Below are 20538 nucleotides of genomic sequence, written 5' to 3'. Positions count from 1 at the left end.
AATCTATCTGGGCTAATTAGTATATTACCCTTTTATTAGTATAGATTTAGCAATTTTTAATCCAGAAAATTTATATTCTACTTCTCAGATTAAATCACCGATTCTTTCTTCTTTGGTTTTCATTATATAACTGTACCACTGCCCAGCTGTATTATATTTAAAGACTCTGCTTGTATATCTTCTTAAGATTATCAGCACCTTAAAAGTAGGAACTTAGTCTTGAACAAACCACAATAGATTATAAAATGATGCAAGATCACTGTTTTAATGAGACATATTAATCTTTTAAAAATTGACTTGATCTTTAACAATACAATTTGGCTTTTTTTTTTTTTTTTTTTAGAGTTTTGGTTGCTTTGAAATGAAACATTTCAACAAAAGTTGGGTGAGCAAAAATGGTGCTCTGTGTTATGATCTCTTTATAAAAAAGTAGTTTTTGGGTGCCAAACAAATGATTATTATTATTTTTTAATGAAATACATAGATAGTAATCCACCAGCTTTAGAAGCATCTTTACTTTGAACAGCTAGTATGGGTCACTCTGAGGTCTGAGTGGCTGCACGAGCCCCGGCGGTCCTTTCAGGTCGCAGGGAAGTGGTGCCCTGCCTCACACTGGTCCCAGGGGAGAGCACGTCCGCTTCCGTGCACCATGTTTCCAGAGAGGCTTTTTCAAATCATGGCGGGACTATTTTATTTTATTTTATTTATTTATTTATTTATTTATTTATTTATTTATTTATTCATTCATTTATTTATTTATTTTTTCATGGCAGGACTATTTTAGACATTTTATGGTGCCTCCCCCCAGCACCTATTCCTCTCTTCCCAAAGTGATACTTTTTATTTCTTAGCCATGTGGTTTGGATAGCTGAATAGGGACAGATTAGAAAAATTAGGTGAAAAATGTTAACTCAGAACCATATAAAGCTATCAAATCACAAGTCCTCTAGCAAAAAGTATATCATTTCTATACAGGTTTGTGAAAAATGGATCAGGTTAGAGACTGAAGATGTATGTGCAGAGAATATAATTTCTGCTGTCATTTTTTTCACTTTCTAAGTATCCCTGTTCCTCTGTCATTATCAGTACATGGCAATGTCAGCCTCCACAGATATACCCTCAGTTACTAACATCCTAAAAATCTACCATTGTTATAATTTAATTGCTGACCATCCTCTTTCAGGAATAATTACTATAAAATCACTTTAAAATACATTTAAAATATTACCACTTTTAAAACATATAACATTAGTTAAATAGCTTGACTGCTTTAACCCTCAGAGTATGCCTGCCTCTCAAAGTGATTCTGAGAATTATCTAGAAATACACCTAACTATTTTGTTAGCTTTAAATACCAAACATCATTGCTTATGTATATATTTTTAATATTCATTGTATTTTGCTTAAATGTACTATGTCTTTCACACAGATCTCTGTTAATTGACAGAATCTTTAATTGTCAGTATCATTAACAAGTTTATAATCCAGCATAAATTTATTTAACTTAATTAGTGTAGTTCCTGGATCATAGGATATGTTATTGCTGAGATGCCCACCGCTCTTGCTGATACTGTTATTATTACTACGTTTTTATAATCACTTTGTAATTTTAACACCCAGCATAGTGCCATGCACACACTAAACCATGAGTGAATGGAAGGTCACTGTGATTACCTAAGGATGTGGTTTCCGACTTGCATCAAGGTGCCCTGTGACACTGCAGTGAACTCTCAAGGGTGCTGTAGGTATTATAAGTGTTAGAGGGCAACACAGGAATACTTGAGATTTCATGGAAACCAGGTAAATTGCTATCTTGTCCATACTAATTTGTCTTATTTTGCTTTTTCTTATATCATAGCGAATCAGGGTTGGATTTAGGGATTGCTGTGATAAAGAGCAAATACCATGCAAATGTCACTGTGGAACAGGAAATGAGATTGTTATTGTCCAGTTTTATGTCAAGATTTAAGAAGTTGTGCAGTGCCAGGTGTGGATAAATTCATGAATAAGTAACTGTGTTTGAGGATTAAATAAAAGTCTTTTTCTTTCAATTTGTGTATCTTAAATAGCTGCTACATTATGATCCAATTAATAAGTGGGAAAATTAGGTATTTGTTTTGGCCTACAGTGCATCATAAAATATTACTCAGGCGGCATTGGAGCCATGAACTGAGGAAGTTTGGGAAGTTTTAACCTAGTGTATACCCACTTTATCAGGTGTTCTGGGGGACACAAGAAACAAGATATAGTCCTTACCCTTTAGTAGATTTCCTTTGAATTGGGGAAACAAATCACTCATTCACGGAAGATAAATTATGTATTTACACTCTATAGCAGTCACTATACTAGTGTCCTAGTCATAAAGAATATGAGCTGTGATAAATGTAATCTCTGACTTCAAAGAGATCTCAACCTGGTAAGATGGACAATTAAAGAGGTTATTAAATCTGAGTTATGGGGGAGTGCTTTTAGAGATAGAATATAGGGTGCTCTCTGAGCAGATACAAACAATAGTAGATCCACCCACACACAATGTGAGGAGGTGTGGAAGGTCTGGAACATTTCAGGGAAGGCTTCTAGAGTTGGTGATGCTCAAACTCCATTGTGCAGGAGAAGGAGAAGGCTTAGTTATCGGAAGTGAAGGATAGGGAAATCATTCCAAGTGGAGAGAGCATGGCATGTTCAGGGAACTGCATATTGAATACTTACTATTAGCATGACAAAATGGTAGCTTCCCCAGAGATTACAAACATTAATGAGACTTTGCTGCTGTCTTCAGGATCTTACAATAGACTAAGAAATATGTCAGATCCATAAATTGTCCTAGTGTGAGGCAGAATGAGGTATGATAAAACACATCTGGTTGAGGCATTGAAAACACAAAGGAGAAATGCATAGTGGGTGGTGAATATCAATTTTACAGAAATTGAAAATGTCTCTTGGGAAAGTAATATAGAACAAAGATGGAATTTATGTGCCTGAACAGACTATGAGAACCTTAAAGTTATATAGTCAAACTCAGGTTTATTACTAGCAGAAATAGAATGCCACTGCAGACTTCACTGGCATAAGTGACAAGGGCTCAATATCTTTTATGGAAGATTACCTTGGCAGCCTTAAATGCGACGAGTCTGAAGTTAAAAATACTCCTTGGAACTTGCTAGAATACTTGGCATGCAAAAAGTGGGCAGCTTAGCCTAAGTGATGGAAGTTAAAGTCTGAACATGGTGACTGGAAACAGGATATGAAATTAAACGTGTCTGAGGCATGAAATTTTAGTGACTGACAGAATTTATATAACCTTGTATCTGGGACAAATAACAAATAATTGATCATTTTCAGTGTGATCCTGTTCTAAGTAATCATGACTAAGCAAAAATAACACATTTTACCAAACTGTCAATAACAAATATTTATTCTCTTTACATTATATTTATGGAAAGCAGAATATTTAAGCATTTTCAGACTTTCTTTGGTTTGTCAGCTTTTATTATATTCCATAGGTACATTATTTGAGTTTTACAAGTTTCAATGCAAGTTGTTTCACCATACTACTACAGATTTTTACTGAATTCTTTGTGTAATGATATCATTGTTCCTATCCACAATAAAGTATCATGTGAGAGGAGAATAAAATATGTTGAATGATAAAAGGAACAGTGTATCATTATGTAGAAAATAAAAAATTATATTTTTAGAACTTGTTTAAAGGGGAAAATATCTTTCATTTATAAATCTTTTTTTATAAGTAAGGAAGAAGACAGAGGCTGTAAAAACATAGCCAGCTAAAATTTTAAGAAAACCAAAGATAGCCCTAACTGGTTTGGCTCAGTGGATAGAGTGTCAGCCTGTGGACTGAAAGGTCCCAGGTTCGATTCTGGTCAAAGGCATGTTACCTTGGTTGCAGGCACATCCCCAGTAGGGGGTGTGCAGGAGGCAGCTGTTTGACGTTTCTCTCTCATTGATGTTTCTAACTCTCTATCCTTCTCCCTTCCTCTCTGTAAAAAATAAAATATATTTTTTTAAAAGAAAGAAAACCAAAGATAATTTCTAGAAATGAAAGATATAATATTGGAATTTAAAACTTAATAAGTAGAACTTCTTATTCTAATCATCACAACATAATTTATGTAAGACTAATCCTTTCACACACACAACACACACACAAAACTATAAAAGCTGTACCATGTATATAAAACATCTTTATGAAAGCATTATAGAGCAACAAATGCAGATATGATTGCAGGAACTTTGATACTGAAAAAGTGAAAATGTTCAAGATGAACTTTACAATCAGGCTTTTAAAAGCATCTTCTATTTGGCCGCGAGTAGAATTAAAGTTTAAGCAGAAAACTTCAGTTTTATAAAATTGACGAGGCAGAAGTTTAGGCCTACCAAGAGGCAGACTTTCAGAACCAATTCTAGAGCAACACAAATCACTGTTCAGATACATGCCCACAAGTCAGTGGCCAAATCTAAAGTAGCAGATGCAGAGGGAAGGCTCTTAAAAGCCATCAACAACAAAAAAGGAACATTTGGGAAGCTAAAGAGCTGACCAGACGCTTTGGGGGAAGTAAAGTTGGAAGCTAAAGTGGAAGGGCTTTAGTAAATCAAGGGCTTTCATTTGAGAACCCCAGAGGGTTTTTGTCTTCATAAAAAAAGTAAAATATGAACACTGTACAACAGAATATGTAAAAATGGCCAATAAGCATGTAAAAAGGTGCTCATATCATTATTCTTCCAGGAAGTGTGAATTAAAATCATGTTAGATACCAGTATATCTCTGCCCTGGGTATGATTTTGATTCAAGGGACTGACTATACTTAATGTAGATGACAATGCTACGGAGCAATTGGACCTCTTCTACATTCTTAGAGGAAGTGTAAATTTGCCTACCCATTTTTTTTAAAAGTGTATGGTAGTACCTACTAATTGGCTCAGCACATGTATATTCTGATTCTCCTCATTTCAACAATTACATATATAGGCATATGTTGCAAATGTTGCACATTCAGTTTCAGACCACAACAAAGCAAATATTGCAATAAAGTGAGTCACACGTTTTTTGGTTTGCTAGTGCACATGAAAGTTATGTTTATATTATATGATAGTTTATTAAGTATACAATAGCATTATGTCTAAAAAAAATGTACATACCTTAATTAAAAAATACATTACTGCTAAAAAATATAAACCGTCATCTGAACCTTCAGTGAACAATAATTGTTTTCCTGGGGAAGGGTCTTGCCTCAGTATTGATGAAAATGCAATATCTTTGAAGCACAATAAAGTGAGCACAATAAAATGAGGTATGCCTGTACACTTAACAGAAGTGAATGCTTACGTCTACTAAATGATGTATAAAGGAATGATAGAAAGTGCTTTATTCATCATAATACCAAATGGAAACATTTCAAGTACTATTAACAGTAGAATGGATGAATAAGTTGTGATATATTCATACAAAGAACACTGCAGCAAAATAAAATAGACAAACTAATGATACACTGTACAATATTGATGAATCTCAAAAATACTGTGACAATGTTTATGACCTTTAAAAAGAGACAAAAATAATCTATGGTGATATAGGTCACAATAGTAGTTATTTATGATAGGGAGAAGCATTAGGAAAGTTCCTGAGGCCTAGAAATGTGCTTTTTTAAATTTGTATAGTGTAGCCGAAACCGGTGTGGCTCAGTGGTAGAGCGTCGGTCTGCGGACTGAAAGGTCCCAGGTTCGATTCCGGTCAAGGGCATGTACCTGAGTTCAGGGCACGTCCCCAGTAGGGGATGTGCAAGAGGCAGCTGGTCGATGTTTCTCTCTCATTGACGTTTCTAGCTCTCTATATCTCTCTCTTCCTCTCTGTAAAAAAATCAATAAAATATATTAAAAATAAATAAATTTGTATAGTGTATATAATCCATTGTATCATACACTTAAGGTTTGTGCATTTCACTATGTACAAGAAATTTTAAAGCTAAACATAAAAAAATTAATTTAATAATTATTAAAATTGTTATTTAAAAATTGTGACTCAGAAAATGGAGGCCAAATAGGCAATAGTGTCATGAACCTTCTAAGGCCAGGCCAGAAAAACAACTAAATTGGAGAACATCCACCCTGAATTAACAAATTAGACACAACTGAGGAGACAATTTTCAATAAGGAAGGGCAGAGAGCTCCTAGAGAATGCTGCTTGCCAGCCATAACCCAAGTGGAACCATCATCGTGCCCCAGCAGTGAGTGGCGCAGTGCCTCTCGGTAAGCTCCTAGATGTCTGCAGGGATCACGTACCACCAGAGTGAGCTTCTGCACCACGCCTCCACAACAGCCCAGTGGGACCAGCATACAATACCCTGCAGAGTGTGCAAGCCAGAGAGAATGTCCACCCTGGACCCCAGAATTGTGCTGTTATCCTGACTTAGCGCCACCTGGCACCTGATTCACACTGAGCCCTAGGACCTGTTGCTGGGGTGACCTGCAGCAACCCAGAGCACACCTCACTCTGGGGCACAGGAGAGTGAGGACTGTGCTACCCAGAGCAACTGGTGCCCACTGCACCCAAGCCCCCTGGACAGCCCTGCTGGGGTAACTCAGAGCAACCCACACTCGCTTCACCCAGGCCCAGGAGGAGTGACCCAGAGCAACCCAGCGCACACCTCACTCAAGGCCACAGGGGAGCTCTGACTGTGCAACCCACAGCAACCCATGCCTGCTCCACCCCAGCCCCCAGAACGGTCCTTCTAAGGCCATCCAGAGCAACCCAATATGCACCTCACTCCAGGAGACAGGAGAGCACTGGCTGAGCGACTGGCCCCGCTCCACACTAAGAAGGGACAAACTGGAGTAACCCAGTGTACATCTCACTGTGGGCTGTAAGAAAGTGAGGGCTGTGTGACCTAGAGCAACCCATGTCCACTCCACCCCAAGCCCAGGGTCTTACTGCTGGGACAACCTGGAGTAACCCCACTCAGACTACAGGAGAGTTCTGACTGTGTGACCCAGAGCAACCTGTACCCGCACCTGATCTCTGGTCCCTGGGACAGTCCTACAAGGGCTACCCGGAGCAACCCAGCATTCATCTCACTCCAGGCCAAAGGAGAGTGCTGCCGGGGGCCATAGGACCGTGTTGTAAGTGTGCTGCCAGAGGAATCTAGGGTGCCACCCTGTCACAGGTGCCAGGGCCACATAGTCAATTACATGCCAGAGGTCTCTGGGCCTTCACAAGTAGTCACACATCAGAGGGACTGTGCATGCACACCCACCACCCTGAACATCTGAAGTAGACAACTGAGGGACAGATTCGTGGGAGAAGGAGATACAGTTCTGAGCAAAGACAATAAAGGTATGCGACTCAAGGCAGAACCAGCCTCTGGGTTTAGACTTTCAAGACCATGGACCTGATAGGGTCTTCAAACTATGAAACCCCATCAGGGTGCTCAGGGCCAGAAAGAGATAGCAAAAAATGGGGAGACAAAGAAACAACCCCCCAAGAAAAGAAAAATTGCAATCTCCAGAAAAGGAACTAAGTGAAACAGAAGCATGCATTATGTCAGAAAAAAAATTCAGAGTAAGGGTCATACATTTCATAAGCCTGATGGATGAGAAAATCAACTGATAAAAGAATCAAGAAGAAATAAAAAATGATACAGCTATAATAAAAACACAAAACAAACAAACAAACAGAAAACCACACCATACAATGCAAGGTTTCAACAGTAGACTGAAATATGCAGAGGACCGAATTAGTGAGTTGAAAGATAGGGCAGAAAAGCATACTCAATCTAAATAGCAACTGAAGAAAAAAATTAAAAAGACAGGAGGAGAGCCTAAAGGAGTTTTGGGACATGGAATGAAGTAACATACATATAACATGTGTACCAGAAGGACAATAAAAGGAGCAAGGATTAGAATATCTATTTGAAGAAATAATGACAGAAAATTTCCTTGATGTGGGGAAGAAAAAATACCACACAAGCACAGAGTCCCAAACAAGATGATTCCAAAAAGCCCTACACAAAGACATCTCATCATTACAATAGAAAATGTTAACAACAGAGAATCTTAAAGGCTGCAAGAGAGAGAAAAAAGAGTTACCTACAAAGGATTTCCCCTTTGAATATCAAATGATTTCTCAACAGAAACACATCAGGGCAAAAGAGAATGGAATGAAGATACACACTGATGCAAAGCAAGGGACCAAATCTAAGAATTTTCCATCAAGGCTGTCATTCAAAATTGAAGGGGAAATCAGGAGTTTCACAGAATAATAAAAGGCTAAGGGAGTTTATCACTACCAAGCCAGCAATGCAAGAAATGCTAAAAGGACTGTTGTAAAAAGAAGTATAGAAAGGAAAGAAGAAACACAGGCATAAAGAATAAAAATGGCTTCAAACAAATACCTATCAATAATAACCTTAAAAGTAACTGGACCAAATGAACTAATCAAAAAGACATAGAGTGGCTGAATGGATAAGAAAACATGACTCATATATTTGCTGTCTACAAGAGACCCACCTCAGAACAAGGGACTCACACAGACTGAAAGTGGAGGGGTGGAAAAATATTTTGAAATATGAAAAACAGGTGAGGAACCAATACTTACATCTGATGGAATAGACCTCAAAGTGAAGGCCATAACAAGAGATAAGGAAGGCCACTTCATAATACTAAAGAGATCGATACAACAAGAGGATATTACTATGGTAAACATATCTCCACCCAATGCAGAGCACCCTAATACATAAAAAAACTAATGGGAGCTATCAAGGGAAAGATCAACAGCAATACAATTTTAGTAGGAGATTTTAATACTCCATTGACATCCAATATTCTAGACAAAAAATCAGCAAAGAAACAGGAATCCAAAATGACTCACTAGATCAGATGGACTTAGTCAACATCCTCAGAACATTTCACCCCAAAGCTAAAGAATGTACATTCTTCTCAACTGCATATGGGACATTTTCAAAGATAGACCGCATATTGAAAAACAAAGTCTCTTCAAAATCATTAAGATTAAAATTCTATTAAGCCCCTTCTCTGGTCACAATGGCATAATATTATAAATAAACTACAATACAAACACTTAAAAAATTCAAACACTTGGAGGCTAAATAGCATGTTATTATTAAACAATGGTTCAGTTACCAGAGAACAAATAATAAACTTTTAAAAATCCTGGAAACAAATGATAATGAAAAGAAAACAATATGAAACCTATGGGACACAGTAAAAGTAGTCCTGAGAGGAAAGTTCATAGCATTACAGGCATACCTCAAAAAACAAGAAAAATTGGTAATAAATTATCTAACTCTACTACATAAAGAATTAGAAAGAGAACAACAAGAAAAGCTCAGATTGAGCACAAGGAAGGAGATAATAAAGAACAGAGGGGAAATAAATGACATAGAGACATAAATACATACATACATACATACAAAAGATTAAAAAATAATAATAAGAGCTGGTTCTTTGAAAGGATAAACAAGATTGATGAACCTCAAGCATCTAAAGTGGTACTTCAGAGAAAATCATAGCCTTAAGTACCTATATTAGAAAATAAAAAAGCCTAGAAAATAATGAGCTAATATTTCCAATTTATTAAGGAAATTAGAAAAAAAAAATCACCAAAAAGCCAAGGGAGAGGACCCAAATAAACAAAATCAGAAATGAAAGAGGCAAAATGACAACATACCTCACAAAAATAAAAAGGATCACACATACAAAATAAAATACTATGAGCAAATCTGTTTCAACAAACTGGTCAACCTAGAAGAAATGGACATATTTCTAGAAAAATAGGACCTTGTAAAACTCAATCAGGAAGAATAAAGAAATCTGAATAAACCAATAACTACAGAGGAAAACGAATCAGTAATCAAAAAACTTCCAGCAAACAAAAGCACTGGGCCAGACAGCTTTACAGTAGAGTTCTACCAAACATTCAAAGAGGAACTAAAACCTGTCCTCCTCAGACTATTCCAAAAAATTCAAGAGGAAGGCACAATTCCAAGCTCTATGAAATCAGCCTTACCCTGTTACCAAAACCAGATAACAACACTTTGAAAGAGAATTACAGGCCAATATCTCTAATGAACCATAGATGCTAAAATCCTTAACAAAATCCTAGAAAATCAGATCCATCATTACATTAAAAAGATCATACACCATGACCAAGTGGGATTTATTCCAGGGATGAAAGGATGGTACAATAATCCCAAATCAATAAATGTGATATATCACATAAACAAATTGATACAAAAATCACATAATCATATGCAGAAAAACCATTTGACAAAATCTAATATCCTTTCTTGATAAAAACGCAGCAAAGTGGGAATAGACGGATCATAAAAACTTTATATGACAAACCTACAGCCAACCTCATATTCAATGGGCAAACTAAAACCATTTCCCCTACAAACGGGAACAAGACAGGGATGCCCACTCTCACCACTCCTGTTCAACATATTACTGGAAGTGCTAGGCATAGGGATCAGATGAGAAGAAGAAATAAAAGGCATCCAAATTGGAATAAAAAAGCAAAACTGTCATTATTTGCAGTTGACATGATATTGTACATAGAAAATCTTAAAGACTCCATCAAAAAATCACTAGAGTTAGTAAATAAATTTTGCAGTGTATCAGGATACACAATACCCCAAAATTTATGGCTTTTTTGTATACCAATGATGAACTCATAGAAAGACAAACAAACAAACAAATCACATTTACCATTGCACCAAAAAAATCAAGATACCTAGGAATAAACTTCACTAGGGGGCAAAAGGAGACATGTAATACTATATGTAATACTTGAAACAATAAAAAATAAAAAAATAAAACCTTGTGAGAAGCATCTAAAATGGTACTTCAGAGAAAATCATAGCCTTAAGTACCTATATTAGAAAATAGAAAAGTCTGGAAAATAATGAGCTAACATTTCCAATTTATTAAAGAAATTAGGAAAAAAAATAAGAATAATCCACAGAAATACAAAGAAATAATTATGGTTATGAAAGATATCTATGAAATATAATAGATTGGAATGTTTCAAAATATTGTATTTTTAAAACACATAAAATTTGCAAATCTTTGACAAGATTGATGAAGAAATAGGGAGTGTTAATACTACTAGAGGAATGGCAAAAGGGATCTAATGTAGATGCTATACAAAGTTATAATTACATAAGCAGTGTTGATAATAATACCAACCAATTGTAAAGCTTAGATGAAATGAAAAACTTCCAAGAAAAACAAATTTAATACGAGAAGAATTTAAAATGTTGAATACTTCTGTATCTATAGAATAAACTATTTGTAGTTTAAAAACATTCCTACCTCTATTCTGAGACCCCAGCCCTAGCTGCCACCACTGGCATGAAGATTGAGCGGCTTTGATGCAAGGCCCTGCCAGTCTGAGACCCCAGCCCTTGCTGCTTCCACTGGCCTGAAAATTGTGTGGTGGGGGTGTACGGCCTTGTAAATCTGAGACCCCAGCCCAGGCTGCCACTGCTGGCCTAAAGATCGCGCAGTGGGGGTACCCAGCCCTGCCGGTCTGAGACCCCAACCCTGGCTGCCACCACTGGCCTGATGATTGCGTGGCAGCCTGAGATCCCAGCCCATGCTGCTGCCACAGCTTTGGTGCAAGGCCCTGCAGGTCTGAGATCCTGGATGGCACTGGGCGCTGGCGCCTCCCAGCTGGCCACCCTGCCGCCACTGGGCAAGAATCACTGCGTGGGGGGCAGGCGCCTCCCAGCTAGATACCCTGGATTGCTGCTGCTGGGCAGACTTGGGGACTCCGAAGGGCTAAGAGGACTGTGTGTCATCATCTTGTGGCTATGGGCGCTGTCATTTTGTCATGGAGTGATGGTTAATTTGCATGTTATTCTTTTATTAGATAGGATACTAAGGGAAGCTAGGTTAAAGGTATCAGAGAACTATACTATCTTCTGTAAATATAAAATTGTTTCATTATAAAGTTTTGTTTACTTTTTCTTAAACATATCTACTTAAAAAGAGCAGATAACATACTCATTTTTATCTACTCCCTTCTAAAACCCCACTAAAACAAAAATCTGAAATGGAACCCTACGCTAGAACTGGAGACAACTGAGAATATCAATATACATTGTACAAACTCCAAAGGCTTTCTAATTTGTAGCATTGGATACCTCTGGAAGTAAGAATGAATATGAAGCTTCAAATGGAAGGAAAGTTTAAACATTTGTTTAATAAGTGGTTAGATCCCCACTAATATTTTCCAATCCTGGTTGAATACTGAGATTCTCTGGGAACAAAAGTAAAATGTAAAATCTCTGGACCAGTGATCATTAGGCACAGTTGAAGGCATAGGTGATATAATGTAATGGGGTTGGGAGGAGAGCAAGGTGAAAAGTTTTATGCTGTTTGTTGAGAACCTTAGCTATTTTCCCCATCCCAGCTCTCAGAGTTCTGACAACTAGACAGGAAATTGAAAGATTCTTTTCTGAGGAATCTAGACAGCTCAAGAAAAAAGACCTAAACATATTGGTATCAAAATTGCCCCAAGGAAACAACCCAGCCAGATTACTCTGCTGTTGAGATCACAGTCCATAAACCATAGCTGCAAGTACAGAGATGTTACTCAGCACTTTTGGGCTCTATTCTTTAACCATGAGCAAGAAGTAAGTAGAACAGTCATGTTCTTATGAAAAGCAGAGAGTAAAACAGATGCTGTGGAGATATGAAATGTTAAAAAAAAATAATCATTAATTTCCTCAGAGGTAAGAGAAGATTTTACATCTATTAATCAGGAAAGGGATGCTACTTTTAAGACAAATGAAAACATTAGAAATTTATAATATGATAGAAATTTAAAAACTAAAACAATATTTAGAAGATAAAGTTAAAGAAGTCTTCCAGAGAAAAGGATGTAAAAATACAAAGAAATGGGAAACAGGAGTGTAAAGATCAGAAAAGTAGGCACTTGATTCAGGTGGTTGATTAGCTGAATAATAGGATTTGGGGAACTAAAACATTAAATAGAATTCAGAAATAATTTATAATCATTATTACAATTACTATTAAAGTAAAATATCCCAGAATTGAAGGACATGAACTTTAGAATTATAAGATAAAAATTTCTTATAGGCCTATAACTAGGTTTGTCATGAATAGTTTGAGAAAGAGGGCTAAATACAGTTCTCATAGAAGAAAAAGTTATGCAAGTGATAAGGAAAATAGAATGTAATCAGACTTGACAACCTTTAAAACTGCAGAAATTTCCAAGCTAGAAATCCACACTTAACCGAACTATAAATCAAATGTGAGAGTAGAATAAAGGCATTTTTCAGACAAAGGATATATTAAAACTTTACTTCCCATATTTCTTAGAAATATGGAGGGACGTTCTTTATCAAAACAAAGGAGTAAGCCAAAAAAGAAGAATCCCATGGTATTTAGAAAACTGGAGGGAGCATTTAAGAGAGGTATAGTGGATGAATACCCAGAAGTATGCATGAGGAAGATTCCAAAATAGACAGCTATATAACAGAGAACAACAAATCCAGTTTGGAGACATCTCCAAGAAGATAAATATAATAGAATTTCTGATATCTTTGAAAGTATTGAGTAGATATTTAGACAATTAGAATTTGGAAATCAATTGATAGTACACATTTGCTCAGGCCAATATAATGTGGCTTTAGTAACACTGTATCATTTCTGAACCCAAATCTTAAGAGACCTTACATTCTTTTGCTGTTTTGCAACTCTGTCCAGTAACTATGTGAAAAATCCCGAACTAGTCTGCTGGAGAACGGGAGACCACAGGAAGGAGAAACAAGCTATTCTGCCTGATTCCATTCTAGTAATAATAGCAAAATCAACCCCAGGTCTCATTAAGATCCTTTAGTGAAAGAAATAGATTTACAGGTCTAGGAAGTGCAGTGTCCCAAACAAGAGGAACCCAAAGAGGACCACACCAAGACACATCATAATTAACATGCCAAGGATTAAAGACAGAGAGAGAATCTTAAAAGCAGCAAAAGCAGTTACCTAAAGGGAACATCCATATGACTGTAAGCTGATTTCTCAATAGAAACTTTGCAGGCTATAAGGGAGTGGCAAGAAATACTCAAAGTGATGAATAGCAAGGACCTACAACCAGTAGCCTTGTATCTGGGACAAACAACCAATATTAAAAGCTATCATTTAGAATTGAAGGTCAGATAAATAGCTTCACAGACAAGAAAAAGCTAAAGGAGTTCATCACCACCAAACCAGTATTATATGTAATGTTGAATATTCTTTAAGAGGAAAAAGAAGGGGGAAAATATGAATAATAAAGTGGTAATAAATACATATCTATTAAAATGAATGAACAAGAAATCTAATGAACAAATTAAACGTGAATAAAATAGAATCAGTGGCATGGAAACATGGAATAGACTGATAAATCTCAGAGGGAAAGGGTGGTGAGGGCGGGAAGAGATTAATCAGAGATCTTATATGTATACTAGAGGCCCAGTGCACTGATTCGTATAAAGCAAGTTGGACTACTTGTAATTCCAATACTCATTTTCTAAGGTGCACTTTCACAACTATGTGAAATTTTTTATATAATACACAATTAGATAATATGAATACTGTGTATAGAAACAAAAATTACTAAAGCACACAGTTGCCCCAGAAAATGGATTTCAGTCTACAATGGATTATAGTCTACAGACCAGAATTGAGTTGATTGCTGAGATTTGGTCTATAAATAATTTGTGTTTACAATCCTTAATTAAATTATATTGATAAAAAACAAATAACCACCAACTATTTATTTGTTCAGGATCATCTGATTATTGAAATGCCTGGTAGATTTAATGGTTACTAAAGCCTACCTATACTTTAAGCAATAAAGAGAAATTAAGAAATCTTGTAAGCTTTTAACCCTAAATGGCATTTATCATGACTTGTTTAATTGTAACAGTATAGAAACTGATTCTAGTCATTCACTTTCTAAAAAATTAGTATGTAAAACTCTTTTCCTTACTTAAAACTAGCTATATAATAATTTTTAATATTTTCTTTTATTAATAAATCTTTATAGTTGAAAGTATTACAAATGTCTCCTGTTTTCCCCTCATTGACCTCCCTCTAGCCTGCCCCCATCCCCTGCTCCATGCCTTCACCACTCTATTATCTGGATCCATGGATTATGCATATATATATACTAGAGGCCAAATGCACAAAATTCGTGCAAGGGGCTCAGCTTTCAAAGCTGCAGAGGCTTCCCTCAGCTCTCACAGCCCCAGCTTTGTCCAGAAGGACCTCCAGCTGTCTGGTCTAATTAGCATATTATGCTTTTTTTATTATTATAGATAAGGTTTTGGTTGATTACCTCCCACTATATGATTTTTTACATATATTTTTAGAAAAAACTTTATTATATGTTAAGAAATGTAACTAAACATTTTCATAAACCATAAAATATATGCAAATGGATGTTTTCCCTCCAAACTACTTTAGAGCAGTGCTTTTCAACTGGTGGTGATCTCGTGAGTAAATGCCAAATATGCTATTTAGCACAAGGCACCCCACCTCTAGCCCCAATAAAGAATTGTCAATAGTGTTGAGGTTGAGAAATCTTTCCTTAGATGATATACCATGTTCCAGTATACCAATTACTAAAATACTCTGAATTATAGGCCATTACTAAAATATTCTGAATTATAGTCTTTCAGAATTGCCTATTTGAATATGCTCATTGTGTCAAATCTTCATTCCTTGTGAGGTATATTTTATTTTGGACTAATTAAGACTCATTGGGACAATATAGTTCATTTATGAAATTTAGTAAAGCATGCAGGCAGATATTTACCAAGACTTGTATAACTATGCACAAAATTATTTTTGGTTTAATTTAGAAAATGAAAGCCTTGGCCAGTGTGGTGGTTGGTTGGGTGTTGTCCTGTGCACCAAAAGGTTGCTGGTTCAATTCCACACGCCTACGTTGTGGTTTAGATCCCCACAGGAAGCAGCAGATCTCCCATTAATGTTTCTCTCATCTTTCTCTCTCCCTTTCCCTTCCTCTCTCTAAAAATAAGAGGGGGGGAAAAAAAACTTAAGAAAAGAAAATGGAAGACTTAAACTTTCCTTTTGTATCATCCTATATAATAAAACCGGTCGCTATGATGTGCACTGACCACCAGGGGGCAGACACTTGATGCCCCCTGGTTGTCAGTGCACTCCCAAAGGAGTAGCCCTGCTCAGCCAGAAGTTGGGCTCACAGCTGGCTACTGCAGCAGCGGTGGCAGGAGCCTCTCCCGCCACTGCTACAGGCAGGTGGTAAAAAGTGAGGGGTCCTGGACTGCAAGAGCCCTGGATTGCAAGAGGGATGTCTGACTGCTGGCTTAGGTAGACATCATCAGAGAGGTCCTGGACTGTGAGAAGTGCAGACTGGGCTGAGGTCCCCCAATACCCCAAAAGCACAAATGTTGTGTACCAGGCCTCTAATATTTAAAGGAATTTATTTATTGACAAGAACTCTTTAAGGACAGACTTCAAAAACTTGACTCTCACCTAACACACATTTGAGAGAAGAGAATCAAGAACAACTTTCTTTGTAAATGGTTACTTGTCAACTCAGAAATTAGGAGAAGATCTAAAAAATGTGATAGATGAGCATGTAGCAAAAACTCTCACCCAAAAAATATCAGTTTGAAGAATATATTAGTAAATATTTCATACTTTTCTGGATGTATTATTTTTATTTAAATTGAGCATTTGCTGTCCTAGCTAGTTTGGTTCAGTGGATAGAGCATCGGCCTGCGAATTGAAGGGTCCTGGGTTTGATTCTGGTCAAGAACATATGCTTGGGTTGAGGGCTCGATCCCCAGTAGGAGATGTGCAGAAGGCAACCAGTCGATCATTCTCTCTCATCATTGATGTTTCTATCAGTCTCTCCCTCTCCCTTTCTTCTCTGAAATCAACCAAAATATATATTTTAAAATAAATTAAAAGAAATAAAAAAATAAATTGAGGATTTGCTCTGACATTTAATAGAAAACAGATCTTTTATTTTCAAACTAGGGGCTCAGTGCATGAATTCATGCATCTTGAAAGGAACTGGTCTGCGAGGCTGCAATGGGCACACGGGCGGTCTCGGCCCATCCTCTGTGTTCCTGTCCCGCACCTTCCACTGCAGCCCCTAGTCCCCTACCTGCTGGCAGCCCTGCTCCTGCTGCCACTGCTCCCACATGCTAATGGTGCCAGCCCCCACTGGCACACGCTGACAGTGTGCAGTGATTGGGGCCAGTGCTGGCAGCGGGTGTAAGTGGTGGCTCCGGTGCTGGCAGCAGGTGTTAGTGGGCTGGCACCAGCAGCAAGTGCAAGCACCAGGCGGGACTGCAGCATACAGAAGCAAAGAATTTTCAGTAACCACTAGAGGCTTGCCCCGTTGACAGCAACTGGCGCCCCACCTTGGTCTGGCACCTGCACTCATCTACTCCACCATCCCCTCAGAGCCAATGACCACCATGTTCTGTATGTTCCCCCTGGTGTTCAGCACATGTCATAGCGACTGGTGGGTTGTCCCAACATTTGATCTATTTGCATATTAGAGTTTTATATATATATATAGATAATCCAAGTCTACAATCCTTACCTGCAGTTCTAAAATTCTAAACATTCTGAAAACTAAAGATTTTTGTAACTCAGCTATTGGCAAAAACCTGACCTAAACTGATGTGAGGCTATTTATATTTTTAATTTACCCATATTGTGTGAATATTCATTTCAGAGCTATTAATGTGATGTTATTCGAGGGCCTTATTAATATATACAATATTATTTTCCTTATAAAATTCTGAAAATTTTTTAAGTTCCAAATTATCAACTTTGAAACAAAGAGGAATTTCTTTTCTTTTCTTTTCTTTTTTTTAATATATTTTATTGATTTTTTACAGAGAGGAAGAGAGAGGGATAGAGAGCTAGAAACATTGATGGGAGGGATAGAGAGAGAAACATCCATCAGCTGCCTCTTGCACACCCCCTAGTGGGGATGTGCCTGCAACCAAGGTACATGCCCTTGACCGGAATCGAACCTGGGATCCTTCAGTCTGCAGGCCGACGCTCTATCCACTGAGCCAAACCGGTTTTAGCAGGAATTTCAATTATAGATGTTTTTAAATAATCTTACTTGTCCTCATTTATTTCCTTTAAAAATTCAACCTTTTAAAAATAATTATGGAAGCAGCTGAGTGTTTTATCATTTACCAGTGGAACTAAAGCATGTTGAAAATAAAATACCAATTTTTAAAGTCACCGTTAGAGGGACTTTCAGATTTTTTTACTCAATTAGGAAAGAAATCAGCAAAATTAAGGTGATAGCAATGTTAAAAGTGGGAAGAAGACATGATCAAGCAAATGATGGATAATGTATATATTTCCAATATTGCTATGAAACTGTTGAATATCACATGATAATCTTTTAAAATGCAGTATGAAATTAGCTGTCATTCTTCCTCAAAATCTGGTAAGCCTAAATGTAACCAAGGGTACAAAAAATAGCCATTTTCATGGTTTTCTTATGGGAAAATTTTTTAAACAAAATCCCAAAAGCTCTGACAGCTATTATATCCTATAGCCAAAATGATTTTACTTCCTGAAGTGATCCTAAGAAGATATATAGCATGCATCACAGAAATAAATATATGAATCCCCATCACTGCTTTAGTCTATTAAAAAACTACCAAAATATCCATGAGTAACAATTGGTGAAATAAGTTATATATCCCTGAAATGGAATATACACCAAGTGGCCAGATTATTATGATCTCTGAATGCATAATAATCTGGCCACTCAGTGTGTGTGTGTGTGTGTGTGTGTGTGTGTGTGTGTGTGTGTATTAGAGGTCTGGTGCATGAATTCATGCATGGGTGGGGTCTGACCAGGGGAAGGGGACATGGGCAGTTGGCACTGACCTGCCTGTTGGTCAGACTCCTGGTTGAAGGGACAATTTGCATATTAGCCTTTTATATATAGGATATACACTGAGTGGCCAGTTTATTATGCATTCAGAGATCATAATAATCTGGCCATTCAGTGTACATCATATTATAAAAAATATATATACTGGCGTAAAGATATTCAAAATCTATTTTATCTAAAAAATGCAGTTTTAACTCTAGAAAATAATATTTACAGTTTTCTCCCTATCCTTTTTTTCTGTACTTTCAAATTTCCTACAGTAAATATATTCAGAATAGGAAGTTGTTAATATTTTATATTTTCTAGGTTATATATACATGTCTAAAATTAATTGGAAAAACTACAAATGAAGGAAATGTTACTGATGAATTTTAAGACATTTTATCACTGATTACCTTTCCAAAAAAAAAAAAAAACAAAAAACAAAGGAGGGGATGCTACCTATATAGATAAATAGAAGTTAAGGCAGTTTGTTTTGTGACATTTATCTAATCATGAAAATATTTTAGCAAAAAATATTACCACTTTTTGAGAAGTATTATATTTCTTTTTCAGAATTTTAGCCTTTTTTCTCCTTGTCTGAAATCTGGTGGGTACCTGATTATTATTTCAGTAAAATGGGTTATACAATTTTCTCCCTAGATTTCATTATTTCAAATATTAGCACAGAGGGTGGAATTTTTACCTCTTATTTATGGTGTCCAGCTCTCAACATCTTAACCTGGCAGGAGGACCAAACGAGCTGTAAATCTTACCACCCAGACCACACTTGATTATTGTATGATGGGAAAATTAAACGTGAATAAAACAGCTAGAGCATTAGGGTGTTCTTGGAAGAATAAACACAAGTTGGAAGTCTTATGTGGATAGTGCAAAGTACAGGAAGGCAATCAATCATGTAAACATCAAATGAAAGGTTGGTAAGGAAGCCATTGGAGTCTGTCAGGCGCTCCCTGCAATAAATGGCTCATTCCATTTCTTTCCCTTTCACTCAGTTTAGAAAAGTGCATTCTGTGAAATCTAACAGATCTCAAAATATTTTTTGAGTTCTTAGTCCTATTTAAAGATGCATTTTGCACAGAATGAGCTCAAACCATTAAAAGAGGATTTTTAGTAGGTATAAAATGGACACAAATTTTGTCATAGTGCATATTTCCATGACTATTTTCCTCCTCCCACAAACAGGAAACAGTTAAGGCTGCAATAATGGAGGAGCAAAAGCGCAGTGAAAAGGCTGTGGAAGAGGCAGTGAAAAGATCACGAGAAGAATTGATTGAGTACATCAAAGAACAGAAAAGGGTAAGTTTCTCCTGAAAGGTTCTGATTTGTGCTTCCATAAACAGAAGCAGGCACTTCTATACATATTTAAAATGTCCTTTGTCATGTAATTTAGAAATATCTATGATTATTTTATGATACAATGATATATTCGAACAGTTCTATCTCTAGACATAAATCTCATCTGTCAACAAAAAAGCAACCCAATAATTTCTTGACACCAAAGAGGTAATACGCAAATTGAACATCACTCCAACACACAAGATGGCTGCCCCCATGTGGACACAAGA

The 20538-nt window shown here is 36.7% G+C and overlaps 1 protein-coding gene across 2 annotated transcripts in view; it reads left to right on the top strand.

Moving 5' to 3' along the window:
- CCDC91 (coiled-coil domain containing 91) overlaps positions 1-20538 on the top strand; it is a 247348-nt gene that overhangs the window by 184395 nt on the left and 42415 nt on the right. For both annotated transcript variants that reach the window (XM_084877249.1, XM_084877248.1), the window contains exon 12: positions 20156-20269. In XM_084877249.1, coding sequence (XP_084733375.1) covers positions 20156-20269 — 114 coding nt within the window. The remainder of the gene's footprint in view (positions 1-20155; positions 20270-20538) is intronic.

This window comes from Pipistrellus hanaki, assembly GCF_964339955.1.
Source record: "Pipistrellus hanaki genome assembly, chromosome: 3".
NCBI classification, from domain to species: Eukaryota; Metazoa; Chordata; class Mammalia; order Chiroptera; family Vespertilionidae; genus Pipistrellus; species Pipistrellus hanaki.
The sequence above is the reverse complement of the archived record's forward strand: the minus strand, read 5'-3'. Positions and strand labels throughout refer to the sequence as shown.